The 25,839-nt window shown below is 47.7% G+C and overlaps 1 protein-coding gene across 3 annotated transcripts in view; it reads left to right on the top strand.

Annotated features, from left to right (window-relative positions):
- Nucleotides 1-17,495, top strand: part of SHD (Src homology 2 domain containing transforming protein D) — a 28,291-nt gene extending 10,796 nt beyond the window's left edge. The window contains exons 3-7 of one of the 3 annotated variants that reach the window (XM_033136729.1): nucleotides 1,968-2,195; nucleotides 5,222-5,302; nucleotides 7,355-7,532; nucleotides 12,831-12,950; nucleotides 17,031-17,495. In XM_033136729.1, the coding sequence (XP_032992620.1) occupies nucleotides 1,968-2,195; nucleotides 5,222-5,302; nucleotides 7,355-7,532; nucleotides 12,831-12,950; nucleotides 17,031-17,217 (794 nt within the window). In that variant the 3' untranslated portion in view covers nucleotides 17,218-17,495. Of the gene's footprint in view, nucleotides 1-1,967; nucleotides 2,196-5,218; nucleotides 5,303-7,354; nucleotides 7,533-12,830; nucleotides 12,951-17,030 lie in introns of all 3 variants that reach the window. The other 2 variants (XM_033136728.1, XM_033136731.1) reach the window with 2 other exon arrangements.
- Nucleotides 17,496-25,839: the final 8,344 nt, after the last annotated feature.

Below are 25,839 nucleotides of genomic sequence, written 5' to 3'. Positions count from 1 at the left end.
GCCCAGGCTGCCCCTAGGTCTCAAGTTAGGTTCCGGGGTGCTCCTGACCTGGCAGCCCTAGGTCAGCAATAAAACAACAAAGTACCCGATGTCAGAGAAGTTAACTCTTCATTCAAAGAAACAAAACAGTTCAGTAGGGCTGCCATATGTCCAGACTTTACTGAGATTCAAAAACCATGATTTTTTGTGTGTTTTTGTAAAAACAAAAAACCCCTCAACAACTTTTGGGGTGCCCTGGTTTTTACTTTTTGAAGTATGGCAACCCCAAGTTCAGTCCCCGTAGGTCTTGCCCCAATGAAGCAGTTGCAAGGACTGAAGGTGCCTACCTCCCTACCCCTCTTTAAGTTCCCTCCTTGCCCAGCAGCCTAAGGCTCCGTCATCTTGTCTCTCATTGCTCCGCTCTCTTCATATGTCTTCATGTTCTGGGAGATGAAGGGGGAGGGGAGCTGGATACAGCAGAAGACCCCCTGGCCCTCATCTCTGCCTCCTGGCCTCTCCTGCTTCAGTTTCTGCCTCTGATTCTGGACTGCTCTCTGCCACCGATTCTCCCCGCTCACTAGGGCCTGTTGCCTCTTCAGCTTCTGCCATCGGCTCTTCCCAGTCTTCTCCATCTGACCACTCACTGTCGCCCCACTGCCACTCCCCAGGCTCTGAGCCATCTTCCATTGGGGTGTCCCCAGCTGGTTCCCCCCACGCTTTCTCTGCATCCAGGCTGTCCAAGGCACCTAGTTGTTCCTGAGCAAACATGCAGAGGGTTGTGCTGTTAATGCGAGAGGGAGAAGACGAGCAATAGCCAGCCGTGGAGGATGTGGTTCATGGTACTGTACTTGGTTTGGGAAGCATGAGGCTGGGAAAGGATCTGCCTTAAGCAGGGTGACATGGTGCTTGCTGCTCTTGTGTAGGAGTGGGGGATGTGACCTTCATTGGCCGGCCAGCCATAGAATCATAGAGTTGGAAGAGACCCCAAGGGCCATCCAGTCCAACCCCCTGCCAAGCAGGAAACACCATCAAAGCATTCCTGACAGATGGCTGTCAAGCCTCCGCTTAAAGACCTCCAAAGAAGGAGACTCCACCACACTCCTTGGCAGCAAATTCCACTGCCGAACAGCTCTCACTGTCAGGAAGTTCTTCCTAATGTTTAGGTGGAATCTTCTTTCTTGTAGTTTGAATCCATTGCCCCGTGTCCACTTCTCTGGAGCAGCAGAAAACAACCTTTCTCCCTCCTCTAGATGACATCCTTTTATATATTTGAACATGGCTATCATATCTCCCCTTAACCTTCTCTTCTCCAGGCTAAACATACCCAGCTCCCTAAGCCGTTCCTCATAAGGCATCGTTTCCAGGCCTTTGACCATTTTGGTTGCCCTCCTCTGGACACCTTCCAGCTTGTCAGTATCCTTCTTAAACCAACTCTATGCAAGTTCCTAGTCCCCATTGGCACAGAAAGATCCTTGAAATAGTGAGGGGGTTAGAGAGACAGAAAGCTCAGGAGCAAGAGGAATATAATCATTATATTTGAAAAGGGAATTTAAAAAGCTGGTAACTTCTTGCAGAGGAATACCCCTTCCACAAATTACATTATGGGCTTGTTTAGCTGGGATCAAAACGGAATGTAGCTCCATGGAATAGTTTTAGGGCTGTGTGCATCCTGACCAATGGGCCCCTGTTGGTCATGTGCATTCATTTCAGTGGGTCTGCTCTGAGCATGATGCAGTTGGAAATATAGAATTGTAGATTTGGAAGGGACCATGAGGGTCATCTAGTCCAACCCCCTGAAGCAATGCAGGAATCTTTTGTCCAGTCTTGCTATTGTTGGGTTGTAGGCAGCGAAGTTCTACTCAGAGTAAACCCACATTAGTCATGTTCAATCATGCATTTCAACGGGTCTACTCTGACTACCATTTTATTGTGGTTGTTTCCATTCTTGTTGAATCCTGAGTGTCTCGGCTCTCTGGCCTGCCTTCCAGATTTCCAGTGGAAAAGCGACCGGGATGAGCAAAGGGTGAAGAAATCCCGGATCGGGCTGCAGCTGTACGACACCCCCTATGAGGAGAAGGAGCCAGAGGCGGATCCGGAGGGCAGGCCCACCAGCAAGCCCCGAGAGAGCCGGCTGCCCCAGGACGACGAGAGGCCGGCCGATGAATATGACCAGCCATGGGAGTGGAAGAAGAACCACATCTCTCGGGCCTTCGCAGGTGAGAGCATACCCTCCAACCTCCCTCACGTGGAAATAGGGGCACCCCCCCCCCAAATAACCCTCCTTGACTCCCCCATTTTTTGTCTCCCTCCTCCGCACAGCATTTCCTATCAGAAGAATGGTGAGAGCCATTTCACCAACGGGACACAGGACACACACACACACACACACCGCCGTCCTCAGACGGTGCTTCATCCCGATTTTATTTTTATTCTTTGTAAATTTACAAAAAGAAAAACACATACCAATAAATACATTTTTAGAAAGAGGCAAGATTAGACGCTTTATTATGTTTTTCTATATGTTGGAGGTTGCTCAGAGTGGCTGGGGCAACCCAGTCAGGTGGGTGGGGTACAAATAAAAAAATTACTACTATTATGAAAAAATCAAGATTCCTTGTACTCTGTTCTGCTCCCCCTTTACTCCTCCTCACCACTCTCCAGCAGCCCCTAGGAGCCCCAAAGGAGGAGGCTGGGCATGCAACCGGGGGGGGGGGGGCATGGAGAGGCAACAGGGTGCTCCCTCTCCATTGCCCCCACCGCCCCCACCACCATCACTTGGGATAAGCTCACCCTCCTCCCCAAACAGCAGCAGGAAATAGGGACATTCTGGGATCAAATCAGAAGCCAGGGTGGCTTTTGTAATTCTGGGTCTGTCCCTGGAAAATCAGGACACTTGGAGAGCCCGACTCAGGGGTCTTGCTGAGCAGACACAACCCACCTCCAGAAGGGGAGCCAGAGGGGTGGAAGCAGTGCTGGATTCATGTACAAGATAAACAAGCTATAGCTTAGGGCCCCGCTCTCTTGGGGGCCCCAAAAAAATTTAAAGGAAAAAAAAACTGGATGTATATTTCCAAAATATAAGATAAAAAACTAATAAAATAAAACCTACACCCAGCAACCATGTTTTGTGTTGTGTAGGCTCCTATGATGTAAGTCATGGCCCTGCCTGTTAGCCCGCTCCCTAAAATATCACTGGTTTGCTCCTTTCTATATATAGGGTGCCCACATTCTGCATGGACTGGTTGCATGGCAACATGGGCAAATGGCTTGAGATACCTATGAGGTCCATCAGTGACCATATAGCATATATTCAACCGAAAAAAAACAATGACAATTTGTTGTTGACAAAGGACAGCTGGACATATAAAGGGCCCCATTAGCTTCAGGAGCTGAGGGCGGCATCAAACCGAAATCCGGCCCTGGGTGGAAGGGGTGTAAATGGGACCTCCCTATATGCAGAATTCAACTTCCTGAGAATCCCATTTCTTCTTCTCTTTTTAAAGGCAAATTCCTAGCCATTATTCTAGATTCAGGTAGGTAGCCCTGTTGGTCTGAGGCAGTCGAAGTAAATAAAAAAAATTGCCCAGTAGCACCTTAGAGACCAACTAAGTTTGTTCTGGGTATAAGCTTTTGTGTGCATGCACACTTCCTTGGTTGGTCTCTAAGGTGCTACTGGACAATTTTTTTATTTATTCCTAGCCATTATGATTAATAGAATCCTAGAATCCTAGAGTTGGAAGAGACCCCAAGGGCCATCCAGTCCAACCCTCTGCCAAGCATTCCTGCTTTGTCTCCCCAGCTAAGTCCTCCTCAGAGTAGACTCTGGCTCCAGGTTTTTGGAGCTCCTCAGCCAATTCGCTGTCTTCTGGAAGCATCCCTGAGCCAGGAGACAGAGCCAAACTTCTCTGCGTTTCAGCGCCATTCCTTGAAATTCTTCCTCGTTCTTTTATTTTCGCCACCAATATCTCTCCACTCCCAAGCCTCCCATTCCTGGTCTTCTTTCAGGGACAGGAATTTTGGGAGAAAGGGGGGAAATAGGCTTTTTTAAAAGCACGCTTTACAAATCAAATGTCACTTTGTTCCTTTTGGAACATAAAATGCATTGTGTATAACTGGGCTTTGCTTTTAAATTATCACATTTTGCGTATAAAAATACAGTACAGATTAGCCAGTCAATTATTACAAATGTAATTTGCATTCTAAAAGTTTTAAAACTTTTGTTATGAATGGAGTTTGAAAGCAAAAGTGCAAGTAGATAAATAGGTACCGCTCCGGCAGGAAGGTAAACGGCGTTTCCGTGCGCTGCTCTGGTTCACCAGAAGTGGCTTAGTCATGCTGGCAACATGACCCGGAAGCTCCCTCGGCCAGTAACACGAGATGAGCGCCGCAACCCCAGAATCGTCCCTTTACCTTTACCTTTAAGGAACTTCTTTGGCTTTTGTTTTGTTTTGCCAGCTTAAGAGGAACAGTTAAAAAAAATAATCTGAAAACAGGATACTCCATCAATATTATAGCTTTAAAAAGAACATTATTATATATTTTAAAAATATTATGTATCCTCCAGTCCTCTGCAGTGTCAAGCAGAAATAAAGCACTTATTTCATTAAAAAGAGCTGAGGAAACAGCGGGGGCAAGACTCAGAGAATGGCTGTTGTGAAGGGGGCAATCGCCTGTCTTCCCTTGTCTGTCCGTCATTAGATCTTTTCTTTTTTATCATGTCTGTTTTGTCTCTTTCCTCCCTTCCTCTTTCTCATCTCAACACTCTTCTCTCCTTCCTCACCATGTTTTCCTGCTCCTCTTCCCTCTCCTCATGCTTTCTTTTCTCCCCTTTCCACCAAATTTCTCCTCCTGTCTCCATGAATTCCTCTGCTCCGTCTTTTTCTCTGTTATCATGTTCTTCCATTTCTTCTCATCTTTCCTTGCCCTCTCTCCTCTTCCCTCTTATGCTCCTCTCCCCATCATTCCTTCTCCCTCCTCCTTTCCTCCTTGCATTCCTTTCCTCTTCTCCCTTTCTCCTGGTCTTCTCTTCTCTCCTCCTCCTCCTCTCCTCTGTCCGCTCACTTGCACTCATCTCTGTTTATGCTCTTCCTTTCCTTCTCTCTTCCCATCATCTCTCTCCACTCCTGACTTGTGCTTCTCCCTTCGCATGGCCTCCCTCCCGACAACCTCCCTTCTCTCTCTCTCTCTCTCTCTCTCTCTCTCTCTCCCCTCTCCTCCATGATGCCCCCTCCCATTGCAGTAGACATTAAGGAGAATAAAGTCTTGCCCTGGCCTCCTCCAGTAGGACAACTCACGGGCACAGAGGAATCCCTAGATCCAGAAGGTGACGTCTTTTTTTAACCTCTTACCCACCTCAGCCTCTCCCCTCTGGGTTGGAAACATCTTCCCCCCTGCTCTCCACCCAGGCACACTTCCTTTGACTTCTCTGGTTGGCGCTGTGTTTATTTTTTCTTTCAGCTTAGAGTGGCGCTGGGGTTGCTGTCTGTTACATAGACAGAAGTTTCCACAGGGCAGGCAAATATTCAACGGGTGCAGCTTCCCCAGCAGACAAGCTGCACCTGCTGAATTTCTTCATTCCACTCACATAGGAAAAGGCATGGAGCCTTCACCTGTAAAAATGATGTTGGCAACAGGGACACAGCGCCCCTGGGCGGCTTGGAGCTGCCTTCTCACAGGAACTGAAAAGTCTGCATGAGATTTGCCCCCCTGGAAACTCCAGCTTCTCTGGATCCCCCCAGACAGTGTGATGACTTGTGCTCCTGCTGCTCCCACCCCACTTTCAACCCTGCAACGTTCTGGGGCAGCAACACTGCTTTGCATCCTGCTGAAATCCCATAACTTTTCGCACTACAAATCCTCTGCTTTCTTTCTCTTTTTTGCCCCACTTTTGTTGCACTGGGGAAGCATCACAGAACAGCAACTAAAGCAGAATAAACCTGCCACTCATGCAGTATTTCTGGCTTATTTCTTTTATATGACTGCATTTCTGTCCCACTTCCTTTCCCCCAAGGTGGGGCACATGGTTCTCTGCCTCATTTAATCCTCACAGCAACCCTGTGAGGTAGGCTAGGCTGAGAAGCAGCGATTGGCCCCCAATGAGCTTAATGGCTGAGCGGGGATTTGAACCCTGGTCTCTCCCAGGTCCTAGTCTGACTTTCTAACCACTAGGCCACACTGGCCACAGAATACACCTGTCCTCAAACACGTCAGCCCTAAAGGCACTAGTCCCTATGGTTCCGGGGGGGGGAGCCCAATAAACGCCGCCCCTCCTCGCTTTTCTGTATTCTGTATCTGTTTCCTTGTCTCCTGGGACTTTCCTCTAGTTCTTCCTCTTCTGATTCGTCTCTTTCATCCCTCTTCCCAGCTGTTCCTGTGCTTGCCACATTCATGACAGCTGGTTTGCACATGGATGCGTGGCATGTCTCATGTGCTACTGCCCCCCCCCCATCTGCATTTTGCACATCCTGTCACAAGCCCACCCCAAGATTAACATTGTGAAGAAGGTCAGGCTCTGTATTAATTCAAAAAATATGACCAAAGGATTAAAAACAGTGATAAATTGGGGTTATTCTTCTTCTATTAAAATGTTTATTCTGCCTTTTCCTCAGACTGGGACTCAAGGCAGCTTACACAAAATGACGCAGATAAAATTGGCACCATTCCAGGCGCCACACAAGCCCTGTTTTGCATTTGTAAGAGCTCCATTGTTGCAGGTGGCAGTGCCTGCCCTTTGGAACTCCCTGCCTATTGAGATCAAGCAGGTGCCTGCTAAAAACAAACATGCCTTCCCAGATGCTTAGAAAGTTGACATGATTTTAATCTGTTTTAGTGCTTTTTAACTTTTGTATTCTTCAAAGTAGGGTTGTAAATTTTACTCAGTCTTATCGTTTTATCTTTTGTGAACTGCTTCAATGTGTTTTGTTTTTACAATCAAGCGTGGCTATCAGTGCTGTGAAAAAATAAATACCGGTAATAAATGCAAACAGCTAAATACATATAAGAGATCATCATTGAAAAGTAATTCAGCTGGAATAGAATTAAAGCAATATAAAATCCCTCAGATCAGTTAAAATACAGAAAATGAGAAGAGTGCCGTGGTATTCGAAGGCCTTTCCTTAACAAATACTGCATTGGCTACAGGGAGTCTCATGCTCTGTTCTAGGCAATGCAATGTATACAGTGCAATGCAAGTTGTGATACTGGACAACAATTCAATGCTTATGTGTTTGCTTTGTGAAAAATCAGTAAAACAAGTCTGAAGATTTACTTTATCTGTTTACCACCTGGGGGGGACTTTTTTTTTAAAAAAAAAAAACATCCATTGGGCAGCAGCTGAACCCCCCAGTCTAACAGGTCCCTTCCACTCCCCACACAGTGCAGTTTGAGACCCCAGATTGGGAATGGACGTCCCTCGCCGCTGCCTCTTCCACGCACAAAGAACATTGGCGCCCGCACCTGACGGGGAGCTCCAAGTTTGTCCGGTCACAGAGCCCTGAGCACAGCCTTCCTGCTGCGGAGCGCATTGACCCCTCGCTGCCCTTGGAAAATCAGGCGTAAGTGATGGGGTGGTGCCAGCAAGCCTTGATACCCGCGTAAAAATGCATTTGTGGGCCAGCACCAATGTTCCTTCTTTGTGCAAGGAGAGTTGCAGGTATAAAGGACTGCGGGAGATGTGTGGTGCCTTGGAGGGGAGTTCCAGGTATAAGGGGAAGCAAGGGGGTTGGACTAGATAACCCTTGGGGGCTTCATCCAACTCTCCACTTCTATGATTCTATGAGTCATTGATGCTACATAAGGGAGATTTTGGCTGCTTTTTTGTTTAATTTTTAGTTACTGCAATTATTTAAATAGTAACATACCAAAAACTCATCAGGATCCTTCCCGCATGATGGTGTGTGCATGTACAGGCCACCCCCCCATTTAAGTGGGGGTTATGTTCTGAGGCACGTATATTTGAAACCCCATTGGGGAAGCCTGCAAGCACCCTGTTCCACCTCACCCTATTACGACCCTTTGGGTGACGTTTTTGGGTCACTTCCAGGTTCGGTGTGGAGTGCATGTGTGCAGTCATGCACATATTAAATGTGCATAGATGGGGGATTGCCACACACACATGCACATGTATGTATGTATGCATGCAAGTAAGTAAGTAAGTGTAATACTGCTATTCACAAAAGATGGAGTTATTTACAATCATTGTGCCTCATATTATGCAATGAAAACCATGCAGAAATGTTAAAATCAGAAATTAACAAACTATGATGGATAGATGCATTCCTAAGTAGACCTGGCGGAATAGAAACGTTTTCAGCTCAGCAGGTATTTAAAAGTTGAGATGGAAGGCGCCTGTTGAATCTCTAGTGGCAGTGAATTCCAGAGGACTGAGCCAATGAGAATAAAGACTCAGTTTATTGTGAGCCTTGCCAACTCAGGGAACGGCTAACAGTGCTCCTGCAGATGAACTCATGATCACAGAATCATAGAACTATAGAGTTGGAAGGGACCCCGAGGACCATCTAGCCCAACCCCCAGCAATGCAGGAATATTTTGCCCAACGTGGGGCTCAAACCCACGACCCTGAGATTAAGGGTCTCATGCTCTACCGATTGAGGTACCCTTGATCTAAGTTGTTCGGGTCGAAGGTAGTTCACTCAGTGGTCCTGAGGTGGTCTTCATCTAACTCTCCCCCTCCCCCCGAAATCATCACATGGGGGGTCAAGCACTCTGGTTTCTTGGCTTCAAGGGGAGCATGACTCCATGCATGTGCATGGAAAACACTCCAAAGAATCCTGGGAACTGTGGTTTGTTAAAGGGGCTGGGGATCACAGCTCCTGTGACAGGTAAATTACTGTTCCCAGTATTGTACTTTGGGGGGGGACACACATTTTGGATAAAGGAAAGTTTTTCTCCCCCGCCCATAACTCGCAAACATCCAATGAAGCTGAACGTTGGCAGATTCAGGACCCAGGAAAGTCAACCTAAATGGCAAGTTCATGGAGAAGGGGGGCCATGGCTCTGCTCTTCCTCCCCAGGCAGAGGCAGCAATGGGGCTGAGCTCCAGGGGGGAGAGTTGCTCTGGGGCTTCCCATGGAGAGAACAGGAGGCTGGCCTGATCCAGGAGGGCTCATCTTATGTTTCACCTTGTGAGTTAATACTACTACTACTAATAATAATAATTTATTTCTACCCCGCCCTTCCCGATCCAAAAACTGGGCTCAGGGCGGCTAACAACAAATGTAAGACGATGATTTAAACAACTTTAAAAAAACAGCTAAAAAACAGCATAAAAACAAACACCAGTGGGATCCGCAGGGCTAACTGGCCAGGTTAGTCATGCTAGGCCAGTAGGGAGACCAGGGAGGAATTTTAGTGTGGGGATCCAGAAGGGTTTCTTCAGAAAAAAGGGAAGGGGAAAAGGAATAGGGGATCAGGCTAGATTAAAGGCCAGGCGGAATAACTCTGTCTTACAGGCTCTGCGGAAGGAGGTCAGGTCCCGCAGGGCCCTAGTCTCGTGGTACAGAGTATTCCACCAGGTCGGAGCCAACACTGAAAAAGCCCTGGCCCTAGCGGAGGATAATCTGGCTTCTTTTGGGCCCGGGACCCTTAGGCTATTGTTATTTGTGGACCTTAAGGTCCTCTGTGGGGCATACCAGGAGAGGCGGTCCCCTAAGTACGAGGGTCCTATGCCGCATAGGGCTTTGAGACTTAGATTGTCTCAAACTGAATCCTCCTCAGAGCAGACCCATTGGAATTAATGGACCCAAGTATGTTATCCGAGCAGGATTAATGTCAGAGACAAGGCACAGAGCAGAATGCTTTGAATAATCAGAGTACAAATCTACATATGTGTAGGGGATTATCACAGCCTGGTGGTGGGAGGTCCTTTTGCTGCTATTGTTCAGCAATGCAGTCAGACCAATGGACACCCCTGTGCCTTGCAAAGATTATGCAAAGTGATGCCCAGTGGCTCGATTTGCATCATTTTTATGCTGTTTCATTTGACCCAAGCCTATTTGATAAAACAAGCTTTCCCAAAAGGAAAAGCCCCCAGCGAAATCAAGGCACTGATTGGCCTCTACAAGAAGAATATGTGTCTTTGAGCAAGAGAATTACAGGCCAAAAGACTTGGAAAACCTCTGTAGGGGAGGATCTCTTTTGGAATTTCCTCAAGCATCGCCCCGGCACATAGCTGCATGCATCCTTATGGACTAGGAACTTTATTTTTTAAATTTGTTTTTTAGGGAGTGGAGTTCTCCAGGCTACACTTAATTCTGTGGCTTTGTGCCGTTCTGACAGAACACTTTCAAAAGCAGTTTGGGATATTTCATTTGGGGCGGGGGAAGGGGTGTCTGATGTTGCTCAACAAGAGTAAGGCAAACATAAAACAACCACACTGGGTCCGGTGAAATCTCCCAGGCACTGCAAAACTAGCTTTGATGAAAATCAAGGTTGTGTTACGTAAAATAAGTCCCTGCCTCCCTTGCACAGTCTGAATGGGCCATTATTATCCTCTGAGTGCTATTGACTGATTATAAAGAATTATCATCATCGCCTTTCTTGTCATGTTTCTTAGATATTGTTGATGTTTTAATTTATTTTTGTCTGGGTAATTTTCCTTGTTAGCCACTATTGACCAAATTATTGAAAATGTACTGCTCCAGTAAATTGTCCTCCTACAGCCATGGGAAAATGGAAGGTGGGGCTGAAACCTCCAATCAACCCCCCCCCCCCACCACCACCATGTGCCTTAGCACAATGGACCTGGTGGCTTGAGCCCCCCCAGGGATGGTTGTGGGCAGGGTTCCTGCTGTAGCCTTATTTACCCCTACGGGTTCCCATGGTTGCGCCCGGTGAGAAAACATGGGAGCAGAAAACACCTGAGGCTGCTGGCTTCAGAGAGAAAGATTTATTATTCTGCATGCAGAGGTACTTCGGTGTTTAGATAGCCAAGCAAGTACAAAACTAGTCAAATTTCAGACAGTTCTTATAGACAGTTCCCTGGCTCTGCCTCTTGTACATCCTTGTCCATTTAAGGAACATTTCCTGTTGTACATTTCCTGTTGTACATATAAGGCAAAAGGACATTTAGCCGTGAGTTGGTTCATGCGCACTCCAGCAAGGCCACCCTATCTCTTGACCTAGGCAGTTCCTCTCTGCAAGGACAGTTACTCTCTGTGGAAGGTCTACTGTTATCTCCAGACACTTAGTCATCATTTGCCAGTGCAATGCAGATCAGAGTTCACAGCTTTACAGAGAGGTTTCATACAGAAAAACTTAAAAAGTTCTTTTATACTTAATACAGTCACTGGACTAACAATACATTCAGGTAAATATATAATTAACCTAATTAAGCTAATAATTAAGCTAATTAACCCCTTCTTCCACTGCATTGCATTTGCCTCCTTTGGGGTGCCCATTTGCCTCCTTCGGGGTGGAGTTCCATCATTAAACAATATGCTGTGTGAAGAAGGACTTTGCTGTCTCTGTTCTGAATCTCCCAGGATCCCATCTCACTGCATGTCTGCAAGTTCTTGCATTAGGTGAGAGGGGGGGAAAGGTTTTTTCATACTGACACCTGAGAGAGACGTGTGAGGAGGAGGGAGCTGTAAAGAGGATGCAACTCGAGAGTAACGGTCTAAGCATTAAAGGACAGGAATGTCAGCACAGAGCTTCGGCTGGTGCAGAATTCAGCGGCCAGGTTGCTCTCCAGGGCAAGATGGTTGGAGCATAGAGTGCCAGACTGCACTCTAGGCAGGCCCAATTCAAAGTGCTGGTTTGGACCTATGAAACGTCAAGGACCACCTCTCCCCATATGTGCCTACCCAGACCCAGTGGCAGACTTTAGGCTCTCAAGTTTCAGCATTGCCCTGTGTGTCGCTAAAATGTGCCCCACCCCCGTTCCTCATGCTCTATTCTACAGCATTGTCGCAGCAACCCATGAGGCGCAGCGCCCAGTGTGGCTGATCTACTCTAAAACTGCTTCTGCTGGACCCTCTGAGGCCCTTCTTTGTGTGCTTCCTCCTTGAGAGAGTGGCAACACAAGAACGGGCCTTTTCTGCAGTGGCTCCCTGGTTGTGGGGTGCTCTCCCCAGGGAGGCTTGCCTGGTGCCTTCATTACATAGCTTTAGGTGCTAGGCAAAAAACGTTCCTCTTCAGCCAGGCCTTGGCTGATAAACAGCCCATATCCTTTTAAACGTGTTTGTGTGGGGAGAGGGAATTATGGGTTTGTGGGGCTTTGGGTTATGTATTTTGTGTTTGCATCTGTGGATAAAGGGTGGTATACAAGTTTAACAACAACAACAACAACAACAACAATGAGATGGAGGCAGTCTTGGGGTGGTGGGGTGGTCCCCTGTTTTCCCAAACAGACCATCTGCCACTGGCTGGAGCCACTGACCTCTAAGGTCCCTCCCAATGGAGGAATCGGGGCCTGCCCAAGACATTTTGGCAAGGATCTGAGGTGAACTGCAAGATGCTCCTTGCGCCAGGGAAGACGGGGCGACTGAAGATCTCCATCAGAAACAAGGGGGAATCAGGTCAACCTTACCTGATAGTTAAAGTGGGAATCAAAGGCCGTGGCGAGTGGAGACCCCGGAGGGCAGCTGTTACCTACAGGGGCTCTGATCTGCCTGGAGACCACTGTGGGGGTGTCGCTGAGAGGGATCCAGCCTCCAATGGTCCCCATGCAGCTGGAGGCTGCCTCTGCTGCCCCTGGGAGTCACGTTGCCACACAGGTGAGCTGGCCCTGGAAAGGATGCTCTGAGAAGCAAAGGTAGAGAGGAAGGGGAGTCTGGGCAAAGGGATGAATGAGGATTTGCAAGCCGTGACCACGCTGGGCTCCCCCCCCCCAGGTGGTTTCACGGCACCATCAGCCGAGCGGACGCAGAATCCCTCCTGACCCTCTGCAAGGAAGGAAGCTACTTAGTCCGGAACAGCGAGACCAGCCGCAACGACTACTCTCTCTCGCTCAGGTAAGCAGGCATCTTCTTCACTGTCTGTGCTTTCCAAACTAGGATCTTAAGGAACATTCCAGGAGTTGGGAATGCGGACTTTTCCTGCTTTCAAATCCCAAAAATGAGGTATGCAAAAAAGTTGCAACGCAACTTGGGGATCTGAAATATGTGCTGGTTAAATTAATCTAAATTAGTTTTGCTTCGTAAGAGGTATGCAAAATCACTTCAAAACCCTTAAAGAATGACTGCCAAGTACTTGCAGGTATATTATATATTAATATTATTTTTCTTATGATGATGATTTAGCATTTCCTGACATTTGCAGAAGGTACAATGGAGATACTTTGGTTTTTCAAAAGCAGTTTATGCACTTCATCATCAAACATTTAACAAGCTAAATGTCTGACAAAAAAAAAAGAAATATGAAAAATTGGAGTTTTGCCTCCCAACATGGCAGGGTGTACAAATGAAGCAACTAAACTTCCTGAAAATTAAAAGCTGTGATAAACTAGAAGCATACAAGCTATTGGTTTTACAAAAATTATATCCTGTTTGATCTTAATAATAATTAATAATTAATAATTTAGAAACCTTGAAGCCATTTGCAAAAAGACTAAAGCAGTGACTCTATTTGCTGCAGCCCGAGTGCTGGAAGAAAGACTGCTCCCTGCTGCAAGGCCCGTTTCCACCTGGCCTGGGGGGGCCAGACTCCCCCATGACAGCTCAGAGAGGCTCCTGGGGGGCCACTGGGACGTGGCTGGGACAGCGCTTGGGTTGGGGCAACTGGCTTAAATGTTATAAAATGTTTTAGACAGTTCTGATTTTGATCCCTCTGTTTCATTTTTGTTGGGCTGGTGTTGGTTAAATGTTTACTTGGGGGTGTCAGTTACTTTAATTTGGGTATGACTGCAAACTGTTTATTGTTGTTGTATAAGATATCTTGTTTTTTAATTACAGGTAGGTAGCCATGTTGGTCTGCCATAGTCAAAACAAAATAAATAAATAAAAATTCCAGTAGCACCTTAGAGGCCAACTAAGTTTGCTCTTGGGATGAGCTTTCATGTGTATCCGAAGAAGTGTGCATGCGCACAAAAGCTCATACCAAGAACAAACTTAGTTGGTCTCTAAGGTGCTACTGGAAGGAATTTTTTATTTTTTATTTTGTTTTGTTTTTTAATGTTTGATGTTTTGTTGTTTTATATGTTGTAAGCTGCGCAGACTGGCTGGGGAAACCCAGCCAGATGGGTGGGATATAAATTATTATTATTATTATTAGTAGTAGTAGTAGTAGTAGTAGTAGTAGTAGTAAAAGCAACCAAAATGTTCAAGAAATGAAAAAACAGCAGCAAGCCAAAAAGACACCAGACATTTAATCCCTGAAATTCATATACCAAAAGCACAGGAGCTGACTGCCCCAGAAGCGACCCTTTACGTCCGCCCCACTGGGCCACTGATATTGGGACACGCAAGGTGAAGAGGGCAAAAAGGGGCTCTCCTGCTATTATGGGATGCTCCGGAGGCACCCAGCGGAGAGCGAGAGAGCCTTTCTCCTCCCCCCTCCCTGGCACCGGGATAAATATTTGATAGCCAGCCCTGCTGTTCAGAGAGCAAGGAACATCTGTCCCTCTGATCTGTGCATGAACATGATGAAGCGTTCGTCGCTTGGGGCCTCCACGTGCGATCGCATGGGCTCAGCATGCGCCGAGAGGGAGCGCACCCGCCTGGCTCTTCCGTGTGTGGCGTTGGTTCTCTTAAGTTCCGTGTTCTTTAAATGCTTTTTGATGCTTGCTTTTTAAATCTATGAGCCCGAGAGCCAGTGCAGTGTAGTGGTTAGAGCAGGGACCAGAAACCTTTTTCAGCCGTGGGCCAGTCCACCATCCCTCAAACCATGTGGTGGATCAGACTATATTTTGGAGGGAAAAATGAACGAATTCCTATGCCCCACAAAAAAACCGAGAGATGCATTTTAAATAAAAGAACGCATTCTACTCTTGTAAAAACACACGGATTCCTGGACCGTCCGTGGGCCGGATTGAGAAGGCGATTGGGCCACATCTGGCCTGTGGGCTGCCTACCCCTGGGTTAGAGGGAGGACCTGGGAGAGGCCAGGGTACAAATCTCCACTTGGCCACAAAGCTTGCCAGGCGACTTTGGGGGCCAGTCACTATTTTCTCTCAAGGGTCGTTGTGGAGATTAAGTGAGGCACCTGACCTTGAGCTCTTTGGAGGAAGAGGAAGGGATATACAAATGCAAAAATAGTAAATAAACGAGAAGGTTGAAATATCAGAGCATCCCTAAAGCTGGGCTTCATTCTGGACAGAATCCAGGACCCAGCTCAGCCCCTCTGCCAGGCTTCCCACCCCCTTCCTCTGTCGTGATTATGCAGTGTCTTAATCCATCAGGATTTATCCCTTGCTTGCAACGGAAGGGAAAGAGGAAAAGCAAAGTGACAGATGAGTTTTAATCTGCGGCAAAGAAGTCAGAGCTTGGCGTTCCAGGCTTCCCCGACCCCCTTCTCCTCCAGAGTCCTTTGGCGCTTTGATCACACCAAGCCGTGTCAACTGCCGTGGACGTGGCCTTTCATCTCCTTCCCTGCTCTGTCAAACCCGGAACATTAAAACGGCCTCTCTCCCTCCAGCACCGATTCCCTCCCCACCTCATGATCTGTGGACGGCTTGCTGCAGAAATGTCACTCCTCCCCAGACTCTTGCAGTCTGCTCCTTTCCAGCAGCCCCCTCTTCCTCCAATGTTGTCTTTTGCGGCCCAAGACTTGAGACCTGGGGTCCTTTATGGGAAAGTCTGTTGAGCAGGTGCTTTGCATGTAAAGGAGTTCGCTCCTGACATCTCCGAGCAGAGCAGGCTCACATCCCAGCGAGCCTCTGCCTGTCACTGCCTACCCTCCAACATTTCTCAGGTATCTTATTCTACCTCAGGAAGCTTCTCCTGTGTTTCATCTCGCCACATGCAAAGGCACCAGATGCACGCATACACCTTGAGCCAAGGGCAACCTCTCTGCCGAACCTACCTCACAGGGTTGTTGTAAAGGAAAAATGTGCGAGGAAAGGGATTGTGTACAACAGCTTCTACAGATAAATGGAATTAAATAAAATTTTAGTGGTAAGCTGACTTGAGTTCCTGTCAGGGAAAAAGTTAGGATAAGAATAGAATACAGTGGCACCTCGGGTTAGTAACTTGATTCGTTCCAGAGGTCCGTTCTTAACCTGAAACTGTTCTTAACCTGAAGCACCACTTTAGCTAATGGGGCCTCCCGCTGCCGCTGCGCCGCCAGAGCACGATTTCTGTTCTCATCCTGAAGCAAAGTTCTTCACCTGAGGTACTATTTCTGGGTTAGCGGAGTCTGTAACCTGAAGCGTCTGTAACCTGAAGCGTCTGTAACCCGAGGTACCACTGTAGCCTAAATCCTTTTGAACTCAGTGTGAATGAGTAAAAATGCTCCGGACTGCAGTGTAAGGCTGCTCAGTCTTGACCCTGTTACCTTGGAGTAAGCTCCATTGAATGCAGTGGGACTTACTTCTGATAGACAATTTATAATAAAGGGATAAACACTCCACATGTTTCCTGATAAAGAGTTGGTTGCTGGCGCATTGCCATTTAAGAATTTAAAGTGGATTGGTGACATTTTCCTTCAAAATTATAGGAAAGGCCTTGTGTGCCAGCTTCACTGGTTCTTTCATTTGGTGTAGGTGCCTTATTTTCCTTATAAACAGGACTCTTGTTTTTGCACACACACACTCACAACACGTTTAATTGTTCTCCAAGACATGGAGGGGAGGAAAAAGGAAAAGCGGGACATTCTGGGATCAAATCAGAAACTGGGATGGCTTCTGTAATTCCAGGGCTGTCTCTGGAAAATCAGGACACTTGGGGGGTATTTTCAGTTAGACGTTGGGGGTGGGGTGGGGTCTGAGCAAAGCAGCTTCCGATGTGAATGAAAGCAGAACAGTCCTGGAAGCAACTTGGCTGTGTTTTCTTTCTTAGCTTCCAAAGCCATGAGGACTAGCACCTCCTGCAACACCCCCTGTGAAATTAAACCCAAGCCAGGATCCTCTGACTTCTGTCTCTTTCTCTCTCTGGCAGGAGCAGCCAAGGCTTCATGCACATGAAATTCACCCGGACAAAGGAGAACAAGTATGTCTTGGGCCAAAACAGTGCCCCATTCGATAGTGTCCCCGAAGTCATCCATTTCTACACGGCTCAAGAGCTGCCTGTCAAAGGTGCTGAGCACCTCTCCTTGCTGTATCCAGTTGCCGTTCAGACTCTGTGAAAAGGACTCTGGCCACTGGCTGCTGTGGGAGCAAAGGAGCTGCTCATTTATTCTTTATTTTTCATTTGATCCAAAGAGACTTGGCATGTTGAATGTCTGGAGTGCAGGACATCGGGAGGAGAGGCACTCACTTCGGGTCCTCCTGCTCCTAAGTAAGAACAATGGACAGTCTACCCACCCCCACCCCCCGCCACATCTCCAGCAGTGGGGAAGGGTTTCCTGGGGTGACCTGCCCTTCCCCACACTTGCTGGGTACCCTGACACCTCTGGCCTTGCTAATCTCTCTGTCTCAATCTGCTGGGTTCTGAGGCGATGCCCGTTTTGAGGCTCCCCCCCCCCCCCGAGCCTGCTCTCTGTTTTGTTTCCCACTTCAGACTCGATCCTGCCTTCATGGGGAGGGGAGAATGAGCCTTCTGAGATCTCAGAATGTGTCTTGCTTTCCAGAGGCTCCCCACTATAGAATCACACAATTGTAGATTTGGACTCCTGCAACACAGGAATCACAGCTCATGTTTTTCTGAATTACTCAAAGCAGCCAGAATTTTTTGGGGGGGGGGCGTTCCTGCACCCAGGGCTTGTTATTTGCCTCCACCTGGCAGTAGGCTCAGACTCCTGCAATATTTCCAATTTGTACGATTGTCCCACCCAAAAAACAATGCCTTCTTATCCTGTAACGTTTAGTATGGCCAATTGTTGCTGGCACTCCCAGTGCATTTGGGAAGGACACCAGAGGACCATCTCATCTTGCCCCCAGCAATGCAGGAAATGGGTTGCTGCGGCAACCCTGGCAGGTAGGCCTCTGCTTAAAAGCCTTTTTGAGAAGGAGCATCTTTCTTGTCCTGTTGGTTCAGGATCTCCCTCAAGGACCAGAGTTGCTCCATCCTCTCTCTGCAACAAGCTCTTGCAGCAAAAGCAAAACACAGAGTCTCGTGACACCTTAGGCGGCTGACAAATTTATCATGGCACAAAGCTTTCTCTTTGTCAGATGCATTAAGGGGAATCTTACTTGGCAGGCAGATAAAGGCAGAAATTCAATTCAATTCAATAGAAGTTTGCTGTTCTTACCAAAGGCCATGACAAACCCAATAAAAGATCATGCATCCATAATATAAGCCCAGCACCCATAATTTAAGAGAGTGGTGAACAGAGACACCAACAAACTCAAATCCAGCTTGAGTTCAAATTAAACCACTGAATCACCATAATTTATAGCAGTTATATCTCTTTTTCCTGACCCCCCCCCCTGCAGCCTGTACATAGAGGGGCGCTCTCTGTGTTATGAAGCTAGTAATGTCACTCAAAAGAAACCAGACCATTTTGCTTTTGTGAAGAAAGGTTTCAGAAAGTGATCTCTTGGGTCTCTATATAAGGGGTAGGGTAGCAGATGGGGACTGTTGCCTTCCACCTGAGGCTGACACAGGGTCTGTCTGCATATGGGACCGGTTGCAGCAACCATCCAAGACTGCAGCGGCCATCATTTGGAAACGCGGCTCAGTAACCAAGGAAGCTGCCAAGAGTTTGATCACATAACCAGCTCTAAAATGCTCTGTTCTCAAGGGGGCCGGGGAGGTTGTGTTTCTAATTCCTTGTGAGTTGGGCAAGGAAACATTCCCAAGAAACGGTCACCGATAGCACAGGTAGTGTGGCATTGGTAAGCTAATGGACACCATTTGCTAATGAACACAAAATGCTAATCAACATTTGTTTTTATTTAACTCAAAGTGGTGGCATGCCATCTAGTTCCTTTGATGTTCCCTTGTTCTGTATAAGGGCAGTTTCAGAGTCCTCTCTGCCAGTTCTTTTTTCTGGCGGCGCCACCTTTCCCCCTAGAATAAAAGTGCTGGGTGTTGCCATTCCTGCTGCCAGATCAGGGGCCATTTGCTCTTTCGCCTGGAGACTGACCTGTCTTGCTCATGTAGGAGGCAGAAGGTGGGCCTGACTCCACGAAGGCTTGTGCCATAATGCCCTTGTTAGCCGTCCAGGTGCCACAAGACTCTTGGATTGCTTTTGCTTCAAGTAGAGTACCGGTCAGATGGTGCTTGGACTGCCTCGTAATTCTTGCTACTCCAGGCTAAATGGAGCAGGGAAGAGGAGGAAGCTTTCAATGCAACAAAGGGGGTGTGAGACGCCTTTCCTCTTACTCATGGTGTAGGGGAGATGGGGGGGGCTGCTGCTTTGATGTTGGTCATGCAGAGAGCACAAGACCTGTTTGTGGCCCAGGATTGGGGCTTCTCCTGTCCCAGGCTGGGTCGTTTGTCCTTTCCCTCCCTTCTTTGTTACATGTTCCCTGGGGCATCTCGTGGGGGGGGGTCTGTTCCCTCTGTTTGTCCTGTGTTCTGGTGCAGTATATTTCCTCCCCTCCTCTTCACCTCGATGGTGTTGCCTTTGCATTAAACGCCTCCATCCGCACGGCCCTGTCTGTCTCTTTTTCACTGGGAGGGCCTCTTTCCCTATGAGGAAGGGGAATGGAGCTCAGGGTGGGGACAGCCACTTTCCATGCAGACACCCCCCAGTTGAGCCTCTGGTCTTTCCAGCTGAAAAGGATCAGTTGGCCAGGGGTGTGGAAGGTCCTCCTCTCTGCTGCCAGTCAGAGCAGGCAGGACTAAGGGGGTGCACATATAGTTGCCCTGGGGTAAGGCAGAGATAGCTCAGCAGTTTGTGCATGCAGACTGTACTTCTGCACTGTACTGTACATTGGAAGCACTTTAAACAGTCATGGCTTCGCTCAAAGAATCCTGGGAACCATAGTTTGCAAAGAGTGTTGAGAATGGTTAGGAGACCTCTTCCCGGAGCTACAATTCCCAGAGTTCCCTGGGAAGAGAGACTGGCTGTTAAACCACACTGGGAATTGTAGTTTCAGTGCCCTTAACAAACTGCAGCTCAAAGCAACTAGCAGTTGTAAAATTAAAGCAAGCAAGCAAACAAACCCACAGACACACTGTACATCCATGCTCCATGCAGCGTTGATATCTGGTGCTTCAGTGATCCTGGGCAGATCCAGTGCACATTTAAAGCACATGATGTCCCCCAAAGAATCCCAGGAGCTGTAGTTTAGACCTCACAGAGCTCTAATTCTCAGGGCCTGTAACAAACTACAGTTCCCAGGATTATTTGGGGGAGATGACAAATGCATTGGATGTGCTTTAAATGTGGGGTGAGTTTTTTTGGAGACAATCCTCTGCCTGCCTACCAGATGCTGGGGTGAGGTGGGGATATTCCCATCATGCCTTGGTCTTTCTGGGTAAGTTCTGTTCAGAGCTAAGTGGACGAATATTCTGAGCCCATTCTTAAAAAGAAACAGCCATTTTGATATCTCTGGCTCTGGTTTTTTATGTTTAGAAAACCTTTTTCTGTCAGCTCTCTGAGGAGGAACCAGGTTGGTTGATTGACTGGTTTTACTTATATTCTGCTTTCCCAGAATGAGCTGAGCCCAAAGAAGCTCACAGCAAACATTCAAAACATTCAAGTTGGGAGCACTGGAAATACAAATATACAAAATGCAGAGCCTGCCAGTAAATCTACAAACAACAAAAACCAACCATTTAGCAAACGCTGAACAAATTCCGTATTATAAAAATAAAAGGTACACAAATGCAAAGCGAAAACGACAATAAAGTCAGTTCATCGCAGCTTCAGGAATCACAGATTTAACTGCAATTGGTGCAGCGGGTGGGGGCCGCGGTGTGAATGCATGTGCAATAATTTCTAAGCCCCCTTTTAGCATCTGAAACAGGTGCTGCGTTACTGGAACAAATCCCTTACTGCAGTTGGCAAAACAAAAAGGAGGATAATGTGCCAAGCGCACCCCAGTTTTACCCAAGACCAGCTGTCTGCCTCACCTCCGCGTCTCTGCCTCTCTGTCTCTCCCCCCCCCCCCCCCGCAATTCAGCCGGGCTCCATCCCTTTTGCCTGGAGGACCCACGTCTCCATAGAAACCAGAGCATTGCGCCAATAAGGCTTCCTGTCACTTCAAGGTGAAAAGAGGCACAGATCAGAATTATGGCACTCTGGATGGCCCTTCAGTGGCTGCAACTGCAAAAGTGGCCTAGCGTGCTTATGTGGGGAGTCATGGCGGGGCTGCCTGGGCACCCAGCCTTTTCTTTCACCTTACCCCACCCTTCACCCCCAAACCGTTTTGCAAAATGTGGTCGTCGCCCCCCCCCCCCGCAAGCAACAAAATTATGCCACTTCCTACTAGCCTCTAGGTTGGGAGAAAGGCACAGAGCCCAAGGCCTATTCTTAGTTAGTTCTTGCATTTAGAGAATCACAGAATTGTGAGTTGAACGAGTTCCCCAAGGGTCATGTAGTCCAACCCACCGCAATGCAGACAGGCGGCCAGCAGACCTCTGTTTAGAAACCTCTGCCTCCCCCCTTTCTCTGAGGAGCTCAAGGTAACATGTGACTCCCTTTCCTCATTTAATCCCCCAAGCAAAGGGGACCAGAAAGGAATCCCGGTGACATTGCTGTAACGTTTTGGATTCCAGCACTTGCGGTATTGTTTATTTTATTGTTTTATTTATTTCATTTATTCCCCATGCCCTGGTTCTCATTCAACCCTCACAACAGCCCTGCGAGGTAGGTGAGGCGGAGAGGCAGGGATAAGTCCCACACTGGCTCTGTATTAGGACTGTATTTTATATCTTTATATCCTGATTTTTTCTCCCCGAAGCTGAAGGTGGTGTTTGTGGTTCTCTCCCTCCTCACCAGATAGCAGAGCCTCTCTCATAACGCCGCTTGTACAGGACAGAGGAATAGTATTTAAGTGACCTCCTGTATGGGCCGAATCCCCACATCACCAGAAATGTCAAAGAAAGCAAAAGGTGACACTGCTCCCCAAATAGTCATAATTTGACACAGCTCACAGTCAAATTATTCTATTAAAAAAACTTTTAATGGAGTTTATATTTCCTTGGATACATATTTTAAATCTATTTAAGTTAGTATATTGATTGTTAAATTTCAGCATTTTAATGTTTATGTAAAAATTATGCTGAATTTTACTATGCTGGTTTTTAAGCCGTAATAATAAACATGCATTCATTCTCCCTCCTCACTTAATCCCCACAGCAACCCTGCGAGCTGGGCAGGATTTGAACCCTGGTCCCTCCCAGGTCGTAGTCCCACCCTCTCTGCACACTGGCGAGAGTGCCATTAGGCATGTGCAGAGTGCATCCTGCCCACCCCAGGACAAAACACAGTTCTCTGCCATAGAACGGAGGGTAAGACAAAATGCCTCTTAAGATATTAAATAAACTGTAACCAGCTGTAGGCACCAGACCGAGGCGGGGAGAGTCGGCAGAAGACAAGGCCGGGCCAAGTTTATGTCTCTCCAGAGACTCGGCTAAGTGCCAGGGGCAGCCCCATTGATTTGCTAGGGCAAGAAAAACACTTTCCATAAGTCCAGCCAGCCTGACTCAGCCCCTTTCCTGGTCTGGATGCATGGACTGTAAGAGAGAACTATGGGTGGGTGGGCAGGTCGGGGCTGCGGGAGGAAACCCAGGGGAGAGGCAGCGTGGTGCAGTGGTTGGAGGGTTGGACTGGGACCTGGGAGACCGAGGTTCAGAGCCCCACTCGGCCGCAATGAAGCTTGTGGGTGAAGCTCAGCCAAACCTACACCATGGGGCTGTTGTTGTTGTTACTCTCGTCGTTACTACTGTTACTATTATTATTATTATTATTATTATTAAATTAGTACACCACCCTACACCTGTAGATCTCAGGGCGGTGCGCAACATAAAATTGTGGTTTTCGGTACTGTGAGGATTACGAGAGAGCGAGAGAAAAAGATGAGATGCAAAGGCAAATAAGCAATAATAAACCAAAGAGGTAAAGCCCAAAATTCTAGCTGGAGGAGGAGGAACGTGCTCGGTTGTATTGGATTTCTTACATAAAAATAATAGTATTGACAAGAACACCAAATAGTAATAATAACAGTAATGATTAATTGAATAATTACTTACTGGTCCTGGGCAGGTTGTGCCAGGTTTCTTGCAGAGAGCTAAACCCCATGTGATCAAATGCAGCGGTGCCTCGGGTTACAGACGCTTCAGGTTACAGACTCCGCTAACCCAGAAATAACGCTTCAGGATAAGAACAGAAATCGTGCTCTGGCGGCGCAGTGGCAGAGGGAGGTCCCATTAGCTAAAGTGCTTCAGGTTAAGAATGGACCTCCGGAACGAATTAAGTTCTTAACCCGAGGCACCACTGTACTTTCCCGTTCTCCATGATATTGCTGAGCGATCAATTAATCAATCGTATTGAGTTTCCGGCCTTTTCCTGGTTCGCCCAAATCTGCCTCATTTATTCCCCACAATACCCTTCAAGGTAGGTGAAGGCCAAGAGGCAATGAGCAGGGTTGCAAAAGCCATTTTTATTTATTTTAAGCCTTGGCGAGAGCGAAAAGAAGATGCTCCTTGCCCTCCGATTTAAATCTTTAAAAAGACATGGCACAAAAGGAGGGCAGAGTAGGAGGGAGGAGAAAATAATCAAACTTGGGCAGCAGGTTTTTGACTCAGGGGGCAGACTTTGGTAATATGGTGCCCTGAGCAAGGACAAAATTTGGTGCCCCCGGCCCTAAATATTTATTATTTTCACATTAATGCCTTTTGGTGCACTCACTTTTTTTCCTGACCAGGACCTAACTTTGAGTAGGTACCCATATGAGTATAGGTGTTGTTGTTATTTTGAACCCCCTCAGCTGGGTGCCCCATGCAGAAGAACTGCCTACACCCCCAGTGCTGCTTGACTCCCAAGTTCGCCACCCCTGCTGGTCCCTAGCAGCACTCTGAGCTAAGAACTGGCCCCCGAGTTTGCTTATTTCCTCCTCCCTCCTGCTCCGTTTTCCTTTAGCGCTGTGCCTTTTTGGATTTAAGCCTGAGGACAGGGACGCAGTGAGTGCCCTGCATCCTTTCCCTTCCCTCATTACAGTGGGCTTTGGGGCAGAGGAGTTCTCACAAAGATTTCCCCCCTGCCCAATTCAGGAGGCAGGGAACCAGGGGCTGTAGAGTGACCAGCACCTCTTCCTCCTCCTGCTGCCATCAAGGAGGCATCAGGAAGCCCCCTGCGCCCCCCCCACACCTGCCCACCTCCCTCAGCCACCCCAAGGTGCCCCCCCGTGACCTCCATCCGGTCACCTCGGGTCAGCTAATTGGAGCTGAAAAGGCATCCATAGGCCCCAGCGCCAGGCCACAGGGCTCTTTAGCCCAGCGCCCTGCCTGCGAGGCGGCAGAGGGCCCCAGCTGCCTGATATATTATTAATCCAACATGCTCCAGCACTTCTCTGGGCTGAATTATTGATAGGCTGGGGGGGCTCATCTGTCTGTAACAATTAGCCTTTTTCGGCTCACAAGTCTTGCAGGGGGGTCTCCCAGGGCTCTTCCCCCTCCCCTCCCTTTCCTCGCATCCTTCGCAGATCACCTCCAATCACCTCCTACTTTCTCTGCGCGCTCTCTCTTTCTCTTTCTCTCTCTCATTCTGGCACCTAAAATTTCTTCTCGTCTTTGCAAATTTATTTATTTGGTTATTTCACCCCGCAATCGCATATGAAGCAGAGGGAACAATTATAATAAGCGATGAAAACGGAAAGGTGAAAACAATGGCGCCTAAATTTCTGATCCAAAAAACAAGCTACCGGTAACCAACAAACAACCCAAGAACACCATCTGGCCTTTTTAAAATCCCTTTGCACGTGGGGCCAGATCTCTGTGTCACTTGGTGTTTTTTTTTAAACAGCAATTATGTTTATGTAGATTTACCGTTCAAACCAATCACCGTGTTGCAATGAGGCCAGCTCTAAGATTTATCTTATTTTTTACTGTGCATTTTTCTTAGAAGTTTAGTCCTTTGAATACTTAATCTGACAAGGGGATGTGCCTGTGAGGGTGCTTGGCTGTGTGTGGCATGAAGGAACTCTGCACTCCTGTTCAGAAGCACTGTTACCTCTGACTGTGTGCAAACCTCAGCACGTTGAATTCTTCATAGCCTGTTAGGGAGTTTAGTCCAAAGGACCCCTGGAATGGAAGCTGAGACTTCTCTGCCCCCCCCCCAACACTTCTTCGTTGCTTTTCAAAAGAGAAAAGGATGTGATGTGAGCAGACTGGGCTGGTGAGAGCCTGCTCTCAGCTTGCCAATTCCCATCATGAACTGCCACCTTCTTTGGTGGAGAAGATGGTGCCAGAGCCCAGCAGGAGGTGTGGGGAAGGAGGATGGCGTGGCAGAGAGAGAGAAGAGCAAAAAGAATTAATCATGCCAAAAGTGGCATCTGTTTGGTGCCTCTGTGGGATACTGTTAGGAAATGTCTCTGCAGGGTGCCTTTGAAAGCAATTCATTAACTGGGAAGCAAAAGTCCCCTTTTATTCAGATTTCGTTTTTTAAGGGAAGGGGGGGAGCCCTCCTCCACCGCCCCAACTTTTCCATTCCGATCTGTTAGCAAATCAAAGGGATGGGGCTGTAATCATCTGATGTAAGAACTGCAATGAAGGGGGAAAGGGTGGGGGTGGGAAGAGAGGGCGTTGGCATTGTCAGAAACACAAAACGCCATCCACACCCTCCTGGGACTCAGTCTGCTACTGAGCAGCTGGTCTAATCAAAATTGTCATGAAAGTGGCGTTTGAAGCTGATATA

The sequence above is a fragment of the Lacerta agilis genome, chromosome 18, assembly GCF_009819535.1.
Source record: "Lacerta agilis isolate rLacAgi1 chromosome 18, rLacAgi1.pri, whole genome shotgun sequence".
Lineage (NCBI taxonomy): Eukaryota > Metazoa > Chordata > Lepidosauria > Squamata > Lacertidae > Lacerta > Lacerta agilis.
This window is presented reverse-complemented; position numbering and strand designations above follow the sequence as displayed.